Source organism: Macrosteles quadrilineatus, unplaced genomic scaffold (assembly GCF_028750875.1).
Source record: "Macrosteles quadrilineatus isolate MER2022 unplaced genomic scaffold, UCM_ALF_1.0 Scaffold_7__1_contigs__length_78375512, whole genome shotgun sequence".
NCBI lineage: Eukaryota > Metazoa > Arthropoda > Insecta > Hemiptera > Cicadellidae > Macrosteles > Macrosteles quadrilineatus.
This window is the reverse complement of record NW_026542600.1, coordinates 47,060,978-47,082,889: the sequence shown is the minus strand read 5'-3', so window position 1 is coordinate 47,082,889 and position 21,912 is coordinate 47,060,978. Positions and strand designations below refer to the sequence as shown.

General features: G+C 34.7%; 1 protein-coding gene across 1 annotated transcript; it reads right to left on the bottom strand.

The window, feature by feature from the left end:
- Positions 1 to 20,660: 20,660 nt before the first annotated feature.
- On the bottom strand, positions 20,661 to 21,356 carry LOC128998953 (uncharacterized). The gene has a single exon (XM_054425309.1). It carries the CDS (start codon positions 21,354 to 21,356, stop codon positions 20,661 to 20,663), a length of 696 nt encoding a protein of 231 aa, XP_054281284.1.
- Positions 21,357 to 21,912: the final 556 nt, after the last annotated feature.

Here is a 21,912-nt window from a genome sequence, read left to right as displayed (position 1 = left end):
CATTCATTTCATTCTAAACTATTAACGTTTTACAAAAAAAAAAAACACATTTTTACCCTCCCTGTTGCAGCAAACTTAAGTACTCGTTAAATTAATGTTATTTAAATAAGTAATAAATGTGATATTTTTAACGAGACATTTTTGTGTAAATCCAATCAAGCAAATGAAAATTCGCTTAGTCTGCAGGTTTGCTGCGGCGGGGGTATTTGTTTATAACCTCTCATTGCCAAACGAAACATTGTACCAAACACTATTATTGCACCACTCAAAAATTAAATTTGCCTGAACAGCTGATTAGTTGAAGTTCGAATCATTACAATTTTACTTCTTCTCTCTCAATCCTTAAACCTCATTGGTTTTTTACCCGTGTTATTATGAGTAAAACTGTGCTGTTAAAAAAGTAAAAAAAGGTTTTATGTGAAACTCTTAGAGCTGAACTGAAACAGCTACTTTAAAAAACGGTTGTAGGTAAAGATATTTTCGTCCGTAATATTCCATGACATTTTATCTATTTACTGAACAGTTTAAAATTCATCAATGTGCAAAACTCAATTATCTAGTCATATTTGTTTGATTTATCAACTGCGCAATATAGTTGTACATTCTCTTTTTTATTCCGATAAACAAGTGATGACAACCATCGACACATAAAATTCAATATCAGAGTCGTTCTAATAAAGCCGTGGTGAAGTTATGTTTAATTGAATTCTGAATTCTAAACCAACGAGGACGAGAAGTGGCCATATACAAACATTTGTCGTGTTTTGATCGATGGATGGAATAATAAGCGCTATAAACAGTGCTGAAATTTACGATTACCAATACATCAGGTCGTTTGACACCTACCAAGCCTGATTATAAGTTATTAAATCCCAACATAAACAATTAAGGTAATAAAAAGATGTTTTAAGTCTATCTGCAATAAAACTATTTATTTTTATGACTTAAACATTCGTTTAACTTTATGGCATGAGTAGAATGTTATTCATGTTGTTAAACTGCAGAACCACACAACAACTTGGGTAATCTATCCTATATTCTAATACAAGCAATGTCTGTCCATCTGTCTGTCTGTCTATCTGTCTGTCTGTCTGTCTGTACTACTGTATATATCCCGAAATCCAGTGGAAAGATTTTTACTAAATTTTGGAATTAGGCACTTATAGCAAAAAAACGTGATTGGTGACAGCCAATACCTCAGGAAAATTCGTATTTCGCTTTACAACTCGTTTTAAAATGTAAAAATTTAACATTGGCCTAATGGGTTGCCAAGTGACTATGTAGGTTGATTTTATAAGTAAAAATTAAACAAATGACTTAAAACATGTGTTTATAACAAGCCATCCACAATATTCTAACAAATTATAAAATAAAGTACAAAGTGATCAGTTTCCATTTCATCAGTTGATGTAAGTAATGAGCAAAGTTTAGATTGAAGATTACTCGATATAGGGTAAAATAGAGTAAGTCAGTGTTGATTAGTGATGATGTGTTTCGTGTTGATGCCGTTTGAGTGCTCTGGCACCAAACTCAATGGGTGAATAAAAGCTAGTACATACTAGTACATAGTAGTTCTAGCACTTGCTTAGATCGATGTGTATAAGAATTAGCTTGAACAAGATAGTAAGTACAGGCTCGTGGCGATAATCTGTTTGTCATTTCTAATTCTCAGTCGTGTTGAGCGAGTAGTACGAAGAAAGGCAAGCCCAATCATATAAAGCCTATTCCTGATTCTCTTTTTCCTAAGCCAACAAACAAGACCGAAGTAGAAAAGATAATAAAAGATATGAAAAATAAACGGTCGGCTGGAACAGATGAATTGTCACCAAACCTGTTAAGAGAAGTTGCAGACCTCGTATCTAACCCTTTAGCTAATTTAATCAATGCCTCCTTTGAAATTAGTTTTTTTTGAAAGAAGTATGATTGGCATAGTTTTATTGAAGCACCATTGTTTATTGTTTTTTTTATTTTAGTTCTAAGCTATTAATTGACTTGACCAATGCAAACTTTGTATGTTATTTTGGTTCAATAAATGAGTTATGAGAGTTATGAGTTATGAGTAGGCCTAGTATTTGGTTAACTGCGCTTGACGACGATTTTGATGGCATTGATCGAGAAGTCTTGCAAGGTGCCCCCTTAGGATTTTTATTTTTTACTACCCCAACAGAGAACCAAAAATTATATCAATGACAAGACATAATTTGCGTGTTCATGTTTTGTAGTAAGGGTGGTTGGGGCTTTAGTAGTGAAGCTGCAAAAAAAAAACAATTCTATTACTCTGAGAAATCGAAAATTCCGAGCGTGGTGAAGGGGAAAACAGTGTGAGGTTGAAAATTTTAGATGATTACAACAAAACTCTTAAGGATTTTAACTTAAAATTAAACACATTTTTTTACAAAATAAAGTTATTTAACTCAAAAAATTAGTAAATAACATGAAAACTTGGCGAGGAAAAAAATAGATAGGAATGTTACGGGAAATAAACCGACCAAGCAAAGAGAAGAATTTGAGATCTGATAGGAGGAAAGGGGAAGGAATGGCTAGAAAACACGTGTTGGTGAAAAATCAACACTATCATTCTCAAATCACAGTAATTGCTTACAGTTACCAACATTTCTTCATTTAAGGTATGTTTTCCTGTTATGGACTTGTATAAACATCGCCATCTTCGCAAACGACCAAACTGGAGCATGCCCTTGAGCGTACTACATAAAAATGAAGTAACTACTACGCCGACTGGTTTTTATTCACCGAAAAAGCCTAGTTGATACTACTTTCCCTAACTGACGAAGTAGTAACTAAAACTAACTGTACTAGGGGTAGTACGAACTAGCATTTTATTCACCAGCAAGTCGTAGTTTGTACTAGGGGCTAGCATCAACTAGCATATTTATTCACCGAAAACCGAGTAAATACTTCGAAAGGAAGTATGCACTACCAAACACTACCTTTTATTCACCTCACCCAATGTTTTAAGTGTAGATTTATTAATTGGTATGCGCTCTTTTTTATATTTTACATAACTTGGATAGCTGTATTCATAACAAATTGAAATTCCACTGGAACTTAAATAATAAAAGCCAAAATTAGTTGTAAAAACTTAAGTTTCCGTTATGTTTATTTTACAATCGACATAAACTATACCGAGCCATAGATCGGTCCCCCGGTACTACCATTGACTATATTTACCTACAGGTACTACTTAATTATATAAGGTAACTCCTTTTGACTGTATGTTTGTACCGTGTTAAAAACGAACATTTGTTATGCACGTCCGTTACAAATTGAATGACCTTTTAGTTTGGTGATTGGCTTAGTATTTTTTTACTGTATAAACATAGTGTCCTCCACTTGAAAAATTGAGCTTAAACAGCTTGATGAATAAAAAGTCATAGATGCAGATTCAAGATTTGAACAACATGAAAATATGAGGATTCGGAACTGTATTACATCAATAACCAAAATGTAAAAAGTTTATTTATTTATTTACGGCAAAATCGCAATTTTACAATCAATTACATGAAAAAAAGACATTAACAAAGGAGTAGAATGCGAAAGTCAATGCAAGCGATGGTTTCATCCCGATTGTATAAGAATGTCGGCCACTGAGTATAAAAAAATAGCTGATGGCATCATAAAAAATTGGATTTGTGACCGAATCGATTGTACCCTAACAAAACCCGATCCTATTGCTGAATTAAGCAACAAAGTGTCTTTGTTGTTGGATAAGTTCTCTAACCTGGCCACCAAGGATGAATTCAACAAACTTAACGAAGGAGTAAATTTAATTCAGCGTGACCTAAAAAATATCTCCGAGAAGATTGAGCTAATTGAGCCTAGACTAGATATTGCTGAAGAGAAAATAGCACAAGTGGAGAGATCCATCGAGAATCTGAAAACAAACCCCAATACTAATATAACTGAAGATATCATTAGCGAACTCAACGACCGCAACAATAGAGCTCGAAACGTAATTTTTCATTTGGTACCAGAAGGAAGGGGCTCGGATCCAGAACTATTGAAAGAACACGACAAAAATTATCTGATTAAGAAATTCAATGCACTGAATTTTAAACCTTCGGTGTTTTCTTTTTTCCGGCTAGGGAAGAAATCCGGGACACGTACACGCCCTCTACTTACACGCTTGGAATCTCAACCTGAAGCCATAGCGTTACTTAAATCCTTCAACCAAAATAAAGTTGCAGAAATTGACCAGTCCTTATCAGATGTCTCAATATCTAGAGACAGAACTCCTGCTGAGAGGAAACTTCTTGAAGATCTCCGATCTGAGCTCAAGGTGCGCACGGAAGGTGGAGAAAAGAACTTAACAATCAAATACGTCAACAACACACCTAAGATTGTAACCCAAAAAAACTAGTAGGCCCCAACGGACATTCCTCTCTTCAATGCATGTACCAAAATGTTAATGGCTTACGTAGTAAACTAACAGACCTGAAAATTGCACTTGCATCCTGCACAAATGACATTATAATACTAACTGAAACAAATCATGTCAGACCAGCAGTAAAACTAGCGGAGGGGTGTGCTAATTGCAGTTCATAGGAAACTCTCTCTTTATCTCAGATTCCTGCCCCTGTAGGATCAGTAGAATGTATATTTGTCTCTGTTACGCCTAAACATCACCCAAAAATATTGCTGAGTGGTGCATACATACCACCAAACCAACCTGCACGGATTTACAGTGAGTTCTGTAAAACTCTGGAAGAAGTTATGCTCACCCCAAAAGCTGTGACTACAGTTATCACTGGAGATTTTAACCTGCCAAAGGTAAACTGGATTGTGCCAAATACAAGAAATACCCATGGAGTATCATTAAGTCCCTTGGCAGAATTTACATCAGCATTTGGTCTCGGACAATACAATGAAATACCAAACGGAAATATGGTGATACTGGATCTAGTATTCTTATATCTGCTTATATATTTCTTATATATTATCTAGTATATCTGCTCTACCTCTGACATTGAAGTGACACACGAAGTGGACCCCCTGCTTCCAGAGGAAACTCACCACCCTGCGCTGAGCATTACACTGCAGCTAGACACAATTGGTAATAATAGCAACCCAACCCTCATCCCTAACTTCAAGAAGTGCAATCTAATCGCTATTTACAACGACATACTCACAACTGAACTCTTCGGCAGTGGATTGATTGAAGATCTTGACTCCACTTTCAGTAGCTTCACAGATATTCTCCAATCAATAATCTTAAAACATACCCCAAAAAGGAGGATTGGTCAGTCAAAATTCCCAGCATGGTTCAGCAGAGAACTTAAACAACAAGTCATCCTTAAAAAACTTGCTCACAAGAAATACAAGTCAACACTCAGTACTTCAGACTACAATGAATTCTCTCAAATCAGAGAGCGCCGTAAGCAACTATTGTCAACAATTAATCTTTAGTTAATGATTGTGTCTTGAGTTATTTTTATGTGATATTGTATGTTTTTGCATGAGAATACTCAGTGAATTAACGCAGTTCTTTTGAGCTATTATTTATTGAAATCTGACGTTTTTGGGGCGAGTTATAAGCTTAAACGTAGAATAAAAGTTGTTTTTTCTTAACTTTCTTCTGTATTTAAAGACATATTTCTCAGCTGCTATGTATACTATGTTTTTAGTTCTGGTCTAAAAACACTATGTCAACTTAAAACTTTTATTTGAGACAATTTTCATTTAAATATATAAAGTCTAAGGTGAGTTGTAGAACTCTAACTAGCATTAGGTTTTCAATTTTTAAGGACTGTCTTTGATTTAAGATATATAACTCAAGCTTTAAATGAGCTGTGTTATTCATTTTGGTGAAGAAAATCTCAGTAAACTATGGGTAAACTCAGATATGAACCTAATCTGGTTTATTCCTATCAAGTTGTTTTATGCGTTTATACCAGTGAACAGAATAAAAAATATGTAGTTGCGTGAGCTCAGGCTTACCTTACACAGTATTTTGCCATTGTGGGTATAATACCTGTTTAAATGGAAAAAGACAAACTCAAGACGACAGTGAAGACTACGACAATGTAGAATAATGAGTTAATAGCCCCGCTGCAGCAAACCTGCCGACTACATTTTCCATTTGCCTGGATAGATTTTCAAATAATTTATTAAATTAACATTTATGTTTAACGAGTACCTAGGTTTGATGCTACAGGGAAACTAGTCAAGTGTGTTTTTATTAAAATATTTATAGCTTAGTATGAAATAAATAAATCTCCCAAGTTTGATAAAAATTTATCCAAAAACAAGCCAACTACAACATTTTGCAATATTCTCCATAAAAACAACATGGAAATTTTAAAGGAACTATTTGTTAAATTTTCTCCGTAATAACCGTACAAAAACACTTGGTATAAAGGTCTAGAGAAAAATTTATACATTTTGTATTTTATGGGTAAACAATTAGAAAACCCCATTTTTACCCCCATCAACCCCCCCCCCCCAAGCCCCGTTCCCTGGGTCCGATCATGCTGGTTCGCGGAATCATTCAATTTTATCCCATCTTACACCTTCAAACCAAATGTTATCAAAATCGGACAAGTTATCGTCCGATAATCGTAACCGGTAATCGTATAATTACTCAAGTTATCGTCTTCACGGACATCATGGCCTCTGGGGTATCAAAATGAAAAAAGTTAATCATTCCCGGGCCTAGTTCTTACCATGAGACCTACGGTAATAGTTACGTTTCTATAGAGAAATTCGCTAATAGGCACTAAGGTTACTGAAACGTTATTAACAAGTTTTTACATATAGGCCTATAATGTAAGTTACAATTTTACGTGAATTAAATATTTATGTTACAATACAAAATAATAAAAGTCAACTATGTTGAAATAGATTTTTTTTTACGTATTGTCTTTTTCAATTTAACGCAAATACTAACAAGCATAGCCACAAGTGCAACGGGAATTCAGCTAACTTAAAACTTAAGTATTATTATTACATACCATAACAATAATGTAAAGAATGTGTCTTGCTAGTAACTTAAAGAAGGTAACACTAAAACAAGGTCGTATACCAATTTCTTTTCAATTGGACAAAACATGCAATTTTTAAGATAAAAACCACGTTTTCCGCCGACATTTTGAAAAATCTTGACTGATCTGGTAAACTTATGAGTAACATTATGACGAGGTTTCATACTAAATTTCATGATATTCGAACTAAAAATGCGTAGTTTATAGCTTAATTACCATGTTTTAAAATTGAATTATTTTTTAATATAGACAATTATTATCTCAAATTCTAGAAGTTTCCCAAAGGTACTTTGTAAGTACCCGCTATTTTATGCATCTAAATGCTATCAAAATTAAATATCAACAGTAAAAAAGCGTAATAGAACAAAACAAGGTCCAAGGAAAATTCCCTGTTTGGCTGCCGGACTATTCCCAATTTACAAATCAACAAATTACCTACAAAAAACTTATTGTTTATTGATTGATGATCTATAGGCTACCTCAAACTTTTTGAAATCCAAATGTGTATCAATATATTTCATGAAAGCCAGTACGTTACTGACTGTTTTTATATGAAAACATAAAACATAACATAATACTGTAACCACTAAAGATATAGGGCTTTGATGAGACTTTTTTATAACTAAAATTACTCTTTTTATTTGGGGGGGGGGGGGGGTCCATAACTAGCTTATAAAACATCCTAAGATTTGAGCGTAAATGAAAGCCGTTTGTTTATCGAGCATTTTGATACCAAAAAACCGTAGAAAAGAACTACAGAATAGTATTAGGAAGAATTATATAAATTATTCTCATTTATTAGATAACCCTCTTTATAATAAAAAAAAATTAATAAAAATTATTTTTTACGCTTTGTTGTGACGTTATCCTTGATCCAACAAAGATCCCTATCGGTGCATTAGATGCACAATTTCAATATCTACAACTTTTGTAACATGTATCATGGCCTTTTTTAAGAGACTTTGGCACAAAGTTGAAACAAGTGAGGATAGAACATATTTTTTATCTAAATTATTAACTTTAAAAAGAAATACTGGCTTTTAAACACACAATATATAATTAAAATATGATATTTTCCTGCATGAAATTTCACTGTGAGTATTTTAAAAGCGTTCGCACTGCTGTAGATAGCATGGTATTTTCATAACATAGTTTTAAGTAAAAGCTTACACTGTAAATTACGTTTTCCGCCATTTTCCAAGATGGCGGCTATTGCCCAAGGGTACCAAAAAAGTACCCAGTGATTTTATGGTCTACATACCCTATATAACTCAAATCAAGAATAAAATAAACTTAATAGAACAAAACCAGGTTAGGGACAAAATCCTCATTTGGCTGCCGGACTATCCAGTAATAATTCCAGCCATAAGCCCCTCCCAGCATGGCTTTGTCCCGGGGAAGTCAACCATAACTAACCTTGTCACATTTGAATCCTACGTAATGGTGGCTTTCAAGGAGGGTTTTCAGGTCGATGCCCTGTACCTGGACTTTTCAAAGGCTTTTGACAAGGTTAGCCACAATCATCTCCTGGTGAAACTAGAGTCTTACGGTATCCATGGATCGCTGCTGCAATGGTTCGGGAGCTATCTGAGGAATAGAAAGCTGATTGTAAGATTCACCTCCTCACAATCTTCAGCGATTGATGCTACTTCGGGAGTCCCACAGGGATCACACTTGGGTCCAGTACTTTTTATTGCCTTCGTTAACGATATTGTCAAGGGCCTTGGAGTCAATCAGCTATTGTTTGCTGATGATATGAAATTGTTTACCAAGATTGAGAACAAAGCTGACGAGAGCTCCCTTCAGGATGCCCTAGATGCTTTAGAAGAGTGGTGTGTCAAAAATTGCATGGTGCTTAATAAGGATAAATGTTTTTACCTGTCCTACCATAGAACTCGTTCAAGACTTAATACAAGTTACACTCTCAGTGGTTGTAGTCTTCAGAGAAAGGACGAAGCCAAGGACCTTGGGGTTTTGATGCACTCCTCTTTAAGTTTTACAAATCACATCAATAGCATCTCATCCAGAGCTAGCAGGAACTTAGGTCTAATATATAGATCCTCACACTACCTCACAAATCCGTCCACACTTAAGCTGCTCTACTGTGCTTATGTGCGACCCATACTTGAATACGCATCTGTTGTATGGTCCCCACACCAGGTAACGGCAGTGTCCACATTGCAGGCAGTACAGAACAGACTAATACGCCTGGTCGGCCTGAGACTTGGATTTACTTACAGATCAGTGCCAATGGATGAAATATCTTGTCTGCTGAAGCTGGATACACTGGAAACCCGAAGGAAACTCCAGGATATAATCATTCTATTCAAACTTGCCAACGGAGTAATAGACTGTCCTGAGATACTGGAGGGAATTCATTTTCGCTTTCCTAGTGGCACAAGGTCTACGGAACTCTTTGGTAGAGCCCACCAGTCCACCAATTATGAGAAGAACAGTACGTTGCCCAGAATACAACGCCTCGGCAACATCGTTTCCTCCAGCGTTGACTTCTTCAACAGCAACCAGGCGAGTTTTAGAAGAGCGGTTAAGCAACGCCTCATCGAACAACGACAGCCCAGATGATAAGTGGAGGCAGCGAGTTGTGCGGTTGTGTTTGGCGATGCCTTTAAAGGGTTGCATACGGAATTTGTGGGTGAAGTGTGTGTTTGTGTTAGGTGGCGCCTTTAAAGGGCCACGCCTTAGAAGGCAGACAGTGCGTGAGTGTTCTGCTTACAGTATTATTATTATTTATTATTTTTGTTGCTTCAATCCTTGATGGTAAAATCCTATTACTTACAAAATGTTTTTTTTTCTCTCGTGTCTTTTTAAATCATTTTTATTACACTGCATGCTCCTTGTAAATATTAAACCAAGTCTTCATAATTGCTCTAGTCAGAACCTGTTACTTATTTAAGCTAATATCTATTTTGTTGTTTATTTTGTTGTATTTATTTTGTATTAGCTGTTTTCCTTGTTATTTATTATTATTTATAGTTTTTTATGGTTAGTATATAGGGCGATCATCATTGTTATTGTTTAAGCTATTGGTTTTGTTGTTAGTTACTATATTATTGTTATTTGTTTCTGTTGCCTATGTCTAAGTGCCAAATGAATAGTTGTTATTTAATTAGCCATCTTAAACTGTACATTGCAATATTATATTGATAAAGATAAGTTTGTAAACAAATAGCACCACATCGAACAAAATGGAATGTCCGTTGGAATAAAATAAAAAATAACAATTTGTGGATTAATTGTTACTATTAACATGCTGTAAGTTTTACATCTTGCTTTTTGGTCATGCTTTATGAATACATGCTAACACTAATGATTCGCAACTGAGTAATGAAATATGAAAAACAAATATATATATACTATGAACATGCAACATCGGCAAACAAAAAAAAAGGGGGGAAAAACATACAATATGGTCTTGAAATTGAACTAACATTGACAGCCTGCTTTGATAAATACAGGATCGAAAAGGAAAACATAAAAAATTTGAAGATTTAACAGTGCAATACAATATAAAAACTTAACAATAACAAGTAAGTTCTACAGTTGTCTTAGAACGTGCCTAACATTTCCTAAAATGTGTGACAAATTTAAAATACCATGTGCAATCCGTGATGTGCAATACTGGTTAGGTAAAAATATCAATTATTGTCTATAGTCTTGAGAAGTTCACAGAAAATCAAAAATAATATGCGAATACTTCTAAAGTGCTACAAGATAGAATGACCGAAGTGTCTAATCCTTTAATCTATGCCACATGATAGATAAAGCCGGCATGTTTAGATATAACTGTAACGGTAAGCATCCTTAGTATTTCGATGTACAACTTACTATGGTGATTACAACAGTAAGTGTCATGTAAGTGCTTAATTCTCTTCCCTAGCTTCCAGTGTTAATCCATATATCTCCTCGTAGGTTCCATCACGAAGAGGCATTAGTAGGATAGCAAAAACGAATCTTGTCTGCTTACTGACTTATCCGTCTTTCAGAACTGAACCTCACATTAGAATGAAATCAGAATGTGTATCTTGTGAGACACTTTAAGTGTTTATCAGTTATGTGGAGTTTATATTATGATTGGCATAATTTTGGGGTCGAGCTACTGGAATAAAATCTATATTCAGGTAACAAAAACGGATTATTCGTATTATTACTAATTATCATCCACTCAGTTTTAGTAAGAAACATTTTCAAAATTTACAATTCAGACTTTAACGGGATTGTATATCCTAGAATTATTAAAATACATACGTTCAGTTAGAAATGAGCTGACAGAATAAATAAATTTCAACCACAGGTATGAAACTTGCAATGAAAATATTTTTTGACTCCCCAGACAATATTTGACTCTATGGTAAAGTCCATTACAAGCTGGACTGAGATTGTACAATTTTATTCCCAGAAAGTAAATAAAAGAAACGTCTTATGTCTTATGGGAGGAAATGAATATTCACTCCCTTTTTGTACATGATCTTTAAATCACGTTCCCATAGCACATAGTAAATTTTTATTTAATTTTAACACTTTTTCTTGAATTGCAAATTAGCTCAAAAAATATAATTGTTAACAACTCGAGTCTACGCACAGACCACTGAGGTCTATGTAGACTCCTTTCCATTATTACATTAGTTATTATTCTAGCCGGAGCAAACATATTTCAACTACTATTTAAGTTTATACTATTAATAACTTTGTAAATTTAATTTTACGTAAACAATGAACTGTATAATGTTTCAAGACTATATATATTCGTATTTTATTTTTTTTAATTGTAAATTTTGTATATATTGTGGAATAAAACTGATTTGATTTGATTTATAACACTTAAAACATATTTACGCTTATACGCTTATAGGCTGTGGGATTTTTTCAGGACAAATAATATCATATCCGAAAACCAGCATGGATTTACAAAGGGCAAATCTACCACTTCAGCGATGTTTAAATTAATAAACAAGGTGGTTTGTGAATTAGATGCTGCAAACTATTCTGCTGGTTTATTTTTTGACTTAAGCAAAGCCTTTGACATGGTGGACCATGACTTATTGCTCAAAAGAATGAGCAATGTGGGCGTGAGAGGATTGGCTTTGGATTGGGTCAGGTAATTTCTTTTGTGACAGGAGTCAATATGTAGAGATAAGGGCAGTAGATGAGGCTGGGTGTGTTAGATCCTACCCTTCTGCTGAGAATTCTGTTGCAAGGGGGTTCCTCAAGGCTCCGTCCTGGGACCAGTCCTTTTTCTAATTTTTATTAACAACCTTTCTTCCTGCACAACATCCTCAAATCTATCATTGTTCGCCGACGACACCTCTCTTTCGATTTCTAGCTCTGATTTTCTCAATTTATAACAAATTAGTTTTTTGGAAGCAAACAGTATAATCCAATGGTTTGACGACAGCTCATTGAAAATTAACACAGAAAAAACAAAACTCATTAACTTCCGCTTATCAAATCGCTCAAATGGATTCAGTCTCCTTCTCGACGAAACCGAAGTTCATCCAACACCAAATGTCAAGTTTCTTGGATTGATCTTGGACGAGAGACTTAGTTTTCATGGCCATATGAAACACATTGCAAAGAAACATAGCTCTGGTATTTTCGTTTTGCGTAACCTCAAGAACAATGAAAATCTGGAGGTACTGCTGACTGCATACTATGGGCTCATTTATCCCCACTTAGCATACGCCGTTCCTATTTGGGGATGTGAGTGCCAGCAGACCAACATTTTGTTTAAACTTCAAAAAATGGCTATGAGGACTATTTTCTCTTTGCAAAAGCGTAAATCATGCCGTTAATATTTTGCTCATTCAAAAATTTTGACATTTCCATCCATTTATATTCTTGAATCCTTAACATTTGTAAAACAAGAACTTGCTCAATTTAACGTTTCTGTCAAAAACCACTACACTTTGCGAAACTCACACACATTACCAATCCCTAAACATTCTACGACATTTTTCAAAAGACGGTACAATGGAATAAAACTTTTCAATTCTCTTCCACTTTCTCTTAAGCTAGAACCAAACCTTCCAAAATTTAAAAAACGATTAAAATCTCTTTTGATAAATTTTACCTCTTACAACGTCCAGGAATTCATAACTCATATCAGCTCTAGGAATGCGATTGTAAATGTTGATTTATAAGTCTTTGATGTAATTTGTAGTATAATGTAAGCCATTTTGTAAATACCTGTATATATTGTAGATCTATGTAAGGCATCTTTTAAAAATAATGTGACTTAGCTAATGCAACTTGTTTTGTTAAAATTTTGGCTAAATAAATGATTTGATTTGATTTGATTTGATACTGTTACTCACAAGACGGGAAATATACATACAATCATACTGTACAATACATACAGTACATACAAAGGACTGCCAAGACATTCAAGAAATACAGAGTTTCAATTGCCTTAAGGACTCATAACACCATGAGTAAAATACTGCATCCTAAAATAGAAGATTATAAAAAATTCGACGCTTAGGGCATATACAAAATCAGTTGTAACGATTGTGATAGCTTCTACATTGGACAGACTGTGAACTTCGTTAACCGCTTCAAACACCACATATCTGCGTGGAGCAACAAGAAATTGAAAATATCAAATGTTGCACAACACCTGTTACAAAAGGCCCATTCGATAGGAAAAATGGAGGATAGTCTATGCATTTTAAATAATTGTAAAAAGGATGTGTAATGAATGCTTGGGAAGAATTATATATTTATAAGTAAAAATGTAAAAATATAAATAAGCTAAATAATGAACAAGCAAATTTCCACTCTAGTTGTACTTGTACTGTATTGGCCGGTACTTCCGGCAGCCAATAGGATATAAGTAGGGACGCCATTCAAGATTCTTGTCATTCGCCTATTGGGTCTAAATATGATGATTGGAGTGTCCAATTGAAATCGATCACCACTTACCATCTTTTATGTATATATACCGTCTTGTGAATAACAGTATAACCATAAATATATGCTTTAAGTGTTATAAGACGTTTCTTTTATTTACTTTCCGTAAATTTAATAACACGTACAATGCTGATCAAGAAGTTATTTAATTTGATTGCTTCATGTGACAAGTCATTGAGCAAAGTAAAATTTAGGGAACAATAACTAATTTACTCATTGGAAAAGTTATTTGTTCTGAAAACTTGTACACTACTTTAATTTATAATATTTTTCTGTTTGATTGTAATTTTTTTATTTTTCAAGTTTTCCTAATTTTTTGCCAATTTGACAATTCACCTATTCCCAATGTTATTACACCTATTGAACGGTGTGGGCAATTAACCATGTCTATGTCTAAATAGACACAAGCCTATGGGTGGAAGATATATTAGATTCCGTGTCTGCCATATGCACAAGTATTTGACACGTGTGTTTGAAATCCAACCCTGTAAAAGGCAAAAGCCCATCATAGAGATTTATCATTGTTAGTCTACATTTGCTCAGGTTTTAGTTTGTTGTTCTTGTTGTCAAGATTTTTCTGTTAAGTAGTAATCATAGGTCCCATTGCATGTTTGGCTAGGCCCTTAGATATAGTAACATTGAATATGTATTGAAAACATAATTGTAAATTGGTTTGTTTGGACCGTTGGAAGCAAAAATAAATAAATAAAATAAATAAATAATAATAGAGCAGCATTTCTTAGAAATTTACAGAAGCGACAATATCCTGTGTATAAAACTCGTGCTACGCTTGTTCAAATCTATGTCAAGTTTTAGAACATTCCCTAGTACTTTACTTTAATTTATTACGTGTGCTTTATGCCTTAGTTAAGATAATTAAAAAAAAAATTATTTAATATTTAAAATCTGGCCTTTTCAACTAAAATGTATCTAAATGTTACATAAAAAAAGCCAATATTACGGTCAATAAAATTGAAAAACTCCTTCCCCACCCTAAGTCAGTTAAAGCTATTAAAAGGTAGTTTTCCAATTATATACAATATATATTAAATACCCCCGCCACAGCAAACCTGCCGACTAAGCGAATTTCCATTTCTCTGAATTTCATTTTCAGTTAAATATATGTTAATAACATTGGGCTTAACGAGTACCTAGGTTTGCTGCTACAAGGAAACTAATAAAGTGTGTTTTTGAGTAAAATATTGATAGCTTAGTACAAAATAAATAAATTTGCCAAGTTTGATCAAAACATATCCATAAAAAAGCAAACTACAACATTTGACAATATTCTCCATAAGAATAACATGGGAATTTTAAATTTACAATTTTTTTATTTTCTCTGTTACTAATAATCGAACAAAAATACTTTAATATACTAAATTCTTTTTTTTAAGCTCTTTATAAAGGTCTAAAGAGAAATCGGGAGATTTTGTGTTTTGAGGGTCAAAAGTGAGAAAAACCAATTTTTACCCCATAAAACCCCCCGTAAAGCCCCGTTCCCATGGTCCGATCGTGCTGGTTCGCGAACTCATTCAAGTTTATCCCCCTTTACACCTTTAAACCAAATTTCATCAAAATCGGACAAAAATTACTCAAGTTATCGCGTTCACGGACGTATATATATATATACATATACATTTATAAAAATTTGAACGAATGGTGTTTTTGGCCTCTGGGGCATCAAAATGAAAAAGTAAATCGGTCCCGGGTCTAGGTCTTACCGCGCCACCTACGGTAATAGCTACTTCTCTATAGGGAAATTCGCTAAAAGATAAAGAGATTTTTTGCCAGAGATTGTGAATCACTGATGGATTTTCATGATTTTGAAAAGGAGTAGTTGAAGCCATACTTTTCTTTTTGTGTTTCAATTATCACAACAATTTTAATTTTAGTCTTAAAAGTGTAGAAGCCTATGCTAACATTCTACACAGGTTTTCCTTTATATTGTCATTTATTTTGATTCATCAGCTGCAAAGGTTTAGCATATGTGACACAAATGCACAAATTCAGCATTTAATTAACGATGGAGTGTTCATTTTTCTACACTATGTGTATTTCTATAGTAAATGGTATGGGTACTCGTTCAGTAAGAGCGTTACCCTTGATATATATTAATAAAATCAAAGAATTGCTATTTTATCTTAAAAATGTAGAAGGTATATCTGCCGACTCTAACATTTGCAGCTTGTTTTAGAGCAATATGAATTGTTTTGGCTGAAATTTGGTTTTACATTCAGAGAGAGATACATAAAAGGGTATATGAGGTTGTTGAGTGCTGACATTCAAACCGTTAACACTGTATAATTTATAAGTAACAATATTTTGATTGCAGACAAACCATTTGTGTTATATGCACTTTTGTAAACTATGTCATGGAGATGATTGAATTAAATAAATTGTTTAAATGATACCATTATTTTAACGTTCATATTTCATATGACAATTAATCAGAATACCCTTTAATGAGAAACCAAAATTTCACTCTTTACTTTCCTATTTACTGTTTGCAAGATGATTTTACCTACTACGTTAGCAGATTTTAACTACTGTTATATTCACACGACCAGCGCTTTACTAACCTATTTAATGTTTGTAAAATGATTCTACCTACTACGTAAGTAGTTTTGAACTACTGGTATATCCACAATAACACAAGCAGCTCTTTACTACCCTATTTACTGTTTGTATGATGATTCTACCTACTACGTTAGTAGTTTTGAACTACTGGTATATCCACAATAACACAAGCAGCTCTTTACTAACCTATTTACTGCTTGTAAGATGATACTACCTACTACGTAAGTAGTTTTGAACTACTGGTATATTCACAATGACACGAGCAGCTCTTTACTACCCAGTTTACTGCTTGTACGATGATTTTACCTACTACGTAAGTAGTTTTGAACTACTAGCATATCCACAATAACACGAGCAGCTCTTTACTGCCCAGTTTACTGCTTTTAAGATGATTTTACCTACTACGTAAGTAGTTTTGAACTACTGGTATATTCACAATAACACGAGCAGCTCTTTACTACCCAGTTTACTGCTTGTAAGATGATTTTACCTACTAGCCTACGTAAGTAGTTTTGAACTACTGGCATATCCACAATAACACGAGCAGCTCTTTACTACCCAGTTTACTGCTTGTAAGATGATTTTACCTACTACGTAAGTAGTTTTGAACTACTGGCATATCCACAATAACACGAGCAGCTCTTTACTACCCAGTTTACTGCTTGTAAGATGATTTTACCTACTACGTAAGTAGTTTTGAACTACTGGCATATCCACAATAACACGAGCAGCTCTTTACTACCCAGTTTACTGCTTGTAAGATGATTTTACCTACTACGTAAGTAGTTTTGAACTACTGGCATATCCACAATAACACGAGCAGCTCTTTACTACCCAGTTTACTGCTTGTAAGATGATTTTACCTACTACGTAAGTAGTTTTGAACTACTGGCATATCCACAATAACACAAGCAGCTCTTTACTACCCAGTTTACTGCTTGTAAGATGATTTTACCTACTACGTAAGTAGTTTTGAACTACTGGCATATCCACAATAACACGAGCAGCTCTTTACTACCCAGTTTACTGCTTGTAAGATGATTTTACCTACTACGTAAGTAGTTTTGAACTACTGGCATATCCACAATAACACAAGCAGCTCTTTACTACCCAGTTTACTGCTTGTAAGATTATTTTACCTACTACGTAAGTAGTTTTGAACTACTGGCATATCCACAATAACACGAGCAGCTCTTTACTACCCAGTTTACTGCTTGTAAGATGATTTTACCTACTACGTAAGTAGTTTTGAACTACTGGCATATCCACAATAACACGAGCAGCTCTTTACTACCCAGTTTACTGCTTGTAAGATGATTTTACCTACTACGTAAGTAGTTTTGAACTACTGGCATATCCACAATAACACGAGCAGCTCTTTACTACCCAGTTTACTGCTTGTAAGATGATTTTACCTACTACGTAAGTAGTTTTGAACTACTGGCATATCCACAATAACACGAGCAGCTCTTTACTACCCAGTTTACTGCTTGTAAGATGATTTTACCTACTACGTAAGTAGTTTTGAACTACTGGCATATCCACAATAACACGAGCAGCTCTTTACTACCCAGTTTACTGCTTGTAAGATGATTTTACCTACTACGTAAGTAGTTTTGAACTACTGGCATATCCACAATAACACGAGCAAGTCGTAAAATGACAGTCAACGTTGGCTGCGTGCCACTGCTATGACGTCGTATTCTGGTGCTACACGGAGTTTATCATTTGATGAATGCATTGCGCTGTTCTATGTTCAACATCTGGGTACTGGTACATAACATTCTGCATATGTTTGTTCATGAGTTATACATCATATATCTAAATCCGAATTATAATAACCCAATTAGCTGGTGTAAACCTCCAGTTTCAAATGGTTTCGTGCAACGCTATTTAACTAAAAATACCCCCGCCACTGCAAATTTGCAGACCAAACGAATGTATTTATGTCTAATTAAGTTTTTACTAAAATATTTCAATAAATGATACATATTTATTTCCAATTAAATAGCAATAGATTTACCAAGTGCTACGGCTATGTTGCTAAGGGGAAGGCAATGAGTGTTTTTTAATAGTACAAGATAAAATGGATACCTTTGCCAAATGTCATTAACGTTTATCCATAAAAAAGTAAATTATAGCAGTTTTCTATTTAACCAAAAGGATAACAAGGTAATTTTAAATGTACACTTTCTTTAATTTTCCCCTTGACCTTTAATTGTTTTACAACGCTTCAATATACAAAGTCATTTGTTTTTTAAGTTTTACACGATGGTGGTAATGGAAATTAAGCATTTCCATGTTTTAAGGGTAAAAATATAAACAATTTTTTTCGAAATTTGACAACCCCATAGCACCCCGTTCCTATGACCCAATCATGCTTGTTCGCAAGCTCATTCAAGCCTTTACCGCTTTACAACCTTCATACCAAATTTCATTAAAATAGGACCAAAATTTCAAGTTATATCGGTGTTTTTGGCCTCTGGGGAGATCAAAATGAAAAAGTAAATCTGTCCTGGGTCTAAGTCTTACCGTGCCACCTCGGGTAATTGCTACTTCCCTAAAGGGATATTCACTAAAAGCAATACAGTATATACAACTGCAACTATAATACTAATGTCATAATCTTTACGTCAATTAATAATTGAAATAGTTTAGTATTCTTTACGATTTAGACATAACTAGCCGGTCTGATACTAAAGTTAACCTGACTATCAACGCACTACTATCACTATGATGTTCAACGTACCTTGGCATAACGTAGACTGAGACTTCATCGTCGTTCGTCTCCTCTGTGGGGTTGGACTTTGTACTATTTGTACTTTGACCTTAGGCCCTATTGTATTTAACTAAAACTGGCTTCTTTATACATACATACCAACGACAGAGCCATTTGAAAATGAGCGAAAAACAGTTTCCAGCTTAAACACAAAATCAATAAGACAATCGATAGAAAAATCAACAATAAATAACAATAAAAATAAATAACAATATAAATAAATAATAATATAATATATAACAATATAAATAAATAACAATCCCGTTATATTACAAATTATTATATTACAAGATTAATATTCGAGAAGATAATCAATCAACAATAGAAATAACACAAATAATTGAAAGGAATATATCATTAAATACCCCCGCCGCAGCAAACCTGCCATCTAAGCGAATTTCCATTTGGCTGAATTGATTTTCAATCGATCTATTTAAATAACATTAGGTTTAACGAGTACCTAGGTTTGCTGCCACAAGGAAACTAAAAAAGTGTGTGTTTTAAGTAAAATTATTATTGCTTAGTAGAAAATGAATATATTTGCCAAGTTTGATCAAAAGATATCCATAAACAAGCAAACTACAACATTTTACAATATTCTCCATAAGAATAACATGGGAATTTTAAATTTACAATTTTTTTAGTTTTCTCCGTAACCAATAACCGTACAAAAACACTTTGATATACTGAATTGTTTGTTTTTTTAAGCTCTTTAGGAAGGTTAAGGTAAAAATTGGGAAATTTTGTGTTTTGAGGGTCAAAAGTGAGAAAAACCAATTTTTACCCCATAAAACCCCCCATAAAACCCTGTTCCCATAGTCCGATCATGCTGGATCGCGAACTCATTCAAGTTTATCCCGCCTTACACCTTCAAACCAAATTTCATCAAAATCGGATAAAAATTACTCAAGTTATCGTGTTCACGGACACATATATATATATATAAATCTATATATATATATATATATACATATATAAAAATTTGAACGAATGGTGTTTTTGGCCTCTGGGGACATCAAAATGAAAAAGTAAATCGGTCCCGGGCCTAAGTCTTACCATGAGACCTATGGTAATAGCTACTTCCCTATAGGGAAATTCGCTAAAACTATAGAAAACAACAACAAGGAGTAACAACAATAAATTGATAAAGATTTAAAAAAATTTAACAGGGATTAAAATATTAAGAATGAAAACGATACAGTGATAAATCTCAGACAAAAAGAAAAACTTGAATTGACAGAATAATATTGCTTGGCAGTTGGCACTTCCTCTCACTGATTGTGTGGCCCTTTAGAGGCACCACCAAAAACACACTCACTTCACTGCACATGTGGCACTTGAAGTGTGGCCCTCTAGAGGCACCACCAAAAGCACAAAGACTAAAGCTGGATCTGGTCAGCAGCCCACTTAAACACTACTCTCCTAAAGAGTGGCAAGGAAGGCCCGAAGAACTCAAGTTGAGCTGCATTTCCCAGACGAAGTAAACGGGGAACTGTGCTATGGTAAGCGTAGGCAGTTGGCTGGTGATGCTTGGAGAAGGGTCGAGATCTCCGGGTGGAGACTGGGACATAAAAGTTAATCAGTTCAAGAAGTTCAGGACTGTCCACCTGACCATTGATGATCTTGAAGAGTAGTAGAAGATCAAAAGCGGCTCTTCGTGATGTAAGTGAAAGCACACCGTGGTCTACTGCAATCAAGTGGACGTTCACGTCGAGGTAGTTAATGCCATCTCTTACACCAAGGAGCCGGAGAAAGCGCCTCTGGACCATGTTCAGGGAGTTACAGTGGCCAACCTGATAAGGAGACCACACAGGAGAAGCATACTCCAAGATGGGACGGACAAGAGAGTTGTACAAGACCTTCACTGATGCTGTAGATAGAGAACCTCTAGAAGACCGGGCTATCAACCCAAGAACAGAATTTACTTTGGAACAGATTTTCGCAATGTGAAGTCCAGGATCCAAGCAAGGTGTGAGATAAACTCCAAGATCCTTAATCGATAGGGTCCTATCCAGTTGCGCACCGTGAAGATAGTAGTTGAAGGACAGCAGCGTTTTGGTTCTTCCAAAAGTCATCACCTGACATTTTTTTTGCATTCAGTTGCATGGAATTATCCAAACACCAATTTTCAATTTTCCTCAGATCTTGTTGAAGCTCAATTTGTTGTTGGGTGGATGTGACCTCGGTGAAAACTTTAACATCGTCACCAAAAACAGGAACTTGCATGCAAGAGGCTTCGCAATATCGTTAATAAATATACAGAACAAGAAAGGTCCTAATAAGGAACCCTGAGGCACACCCGATGTCACTTGTACCGTAGACCTAGAGCAATATGAAGCAAATTTCACACGTAAGGTTCTTCCCGTAAGGTAGCTCCGAATCCAAGCAAGAAGAGGGCCAGCGATACCGAGAGCTTCGAGCTTGGCAATGAGGTGAAGATGGCTAACTCGATCGAACGCCTTAGCAAAATCCAGGTAAAGACAGTCGACCTGATGCAGACGTGTGAAGGCAGATGTCACGAAGTTCGAGAAGACACACAGGTTTGTAATTGTGGACCTTCCAGGACGAAACCCGTGTTGCTCAGATATTAAGTAACTCTTGAAAGTGAAGGAGAGTACATCAAGGACCAGA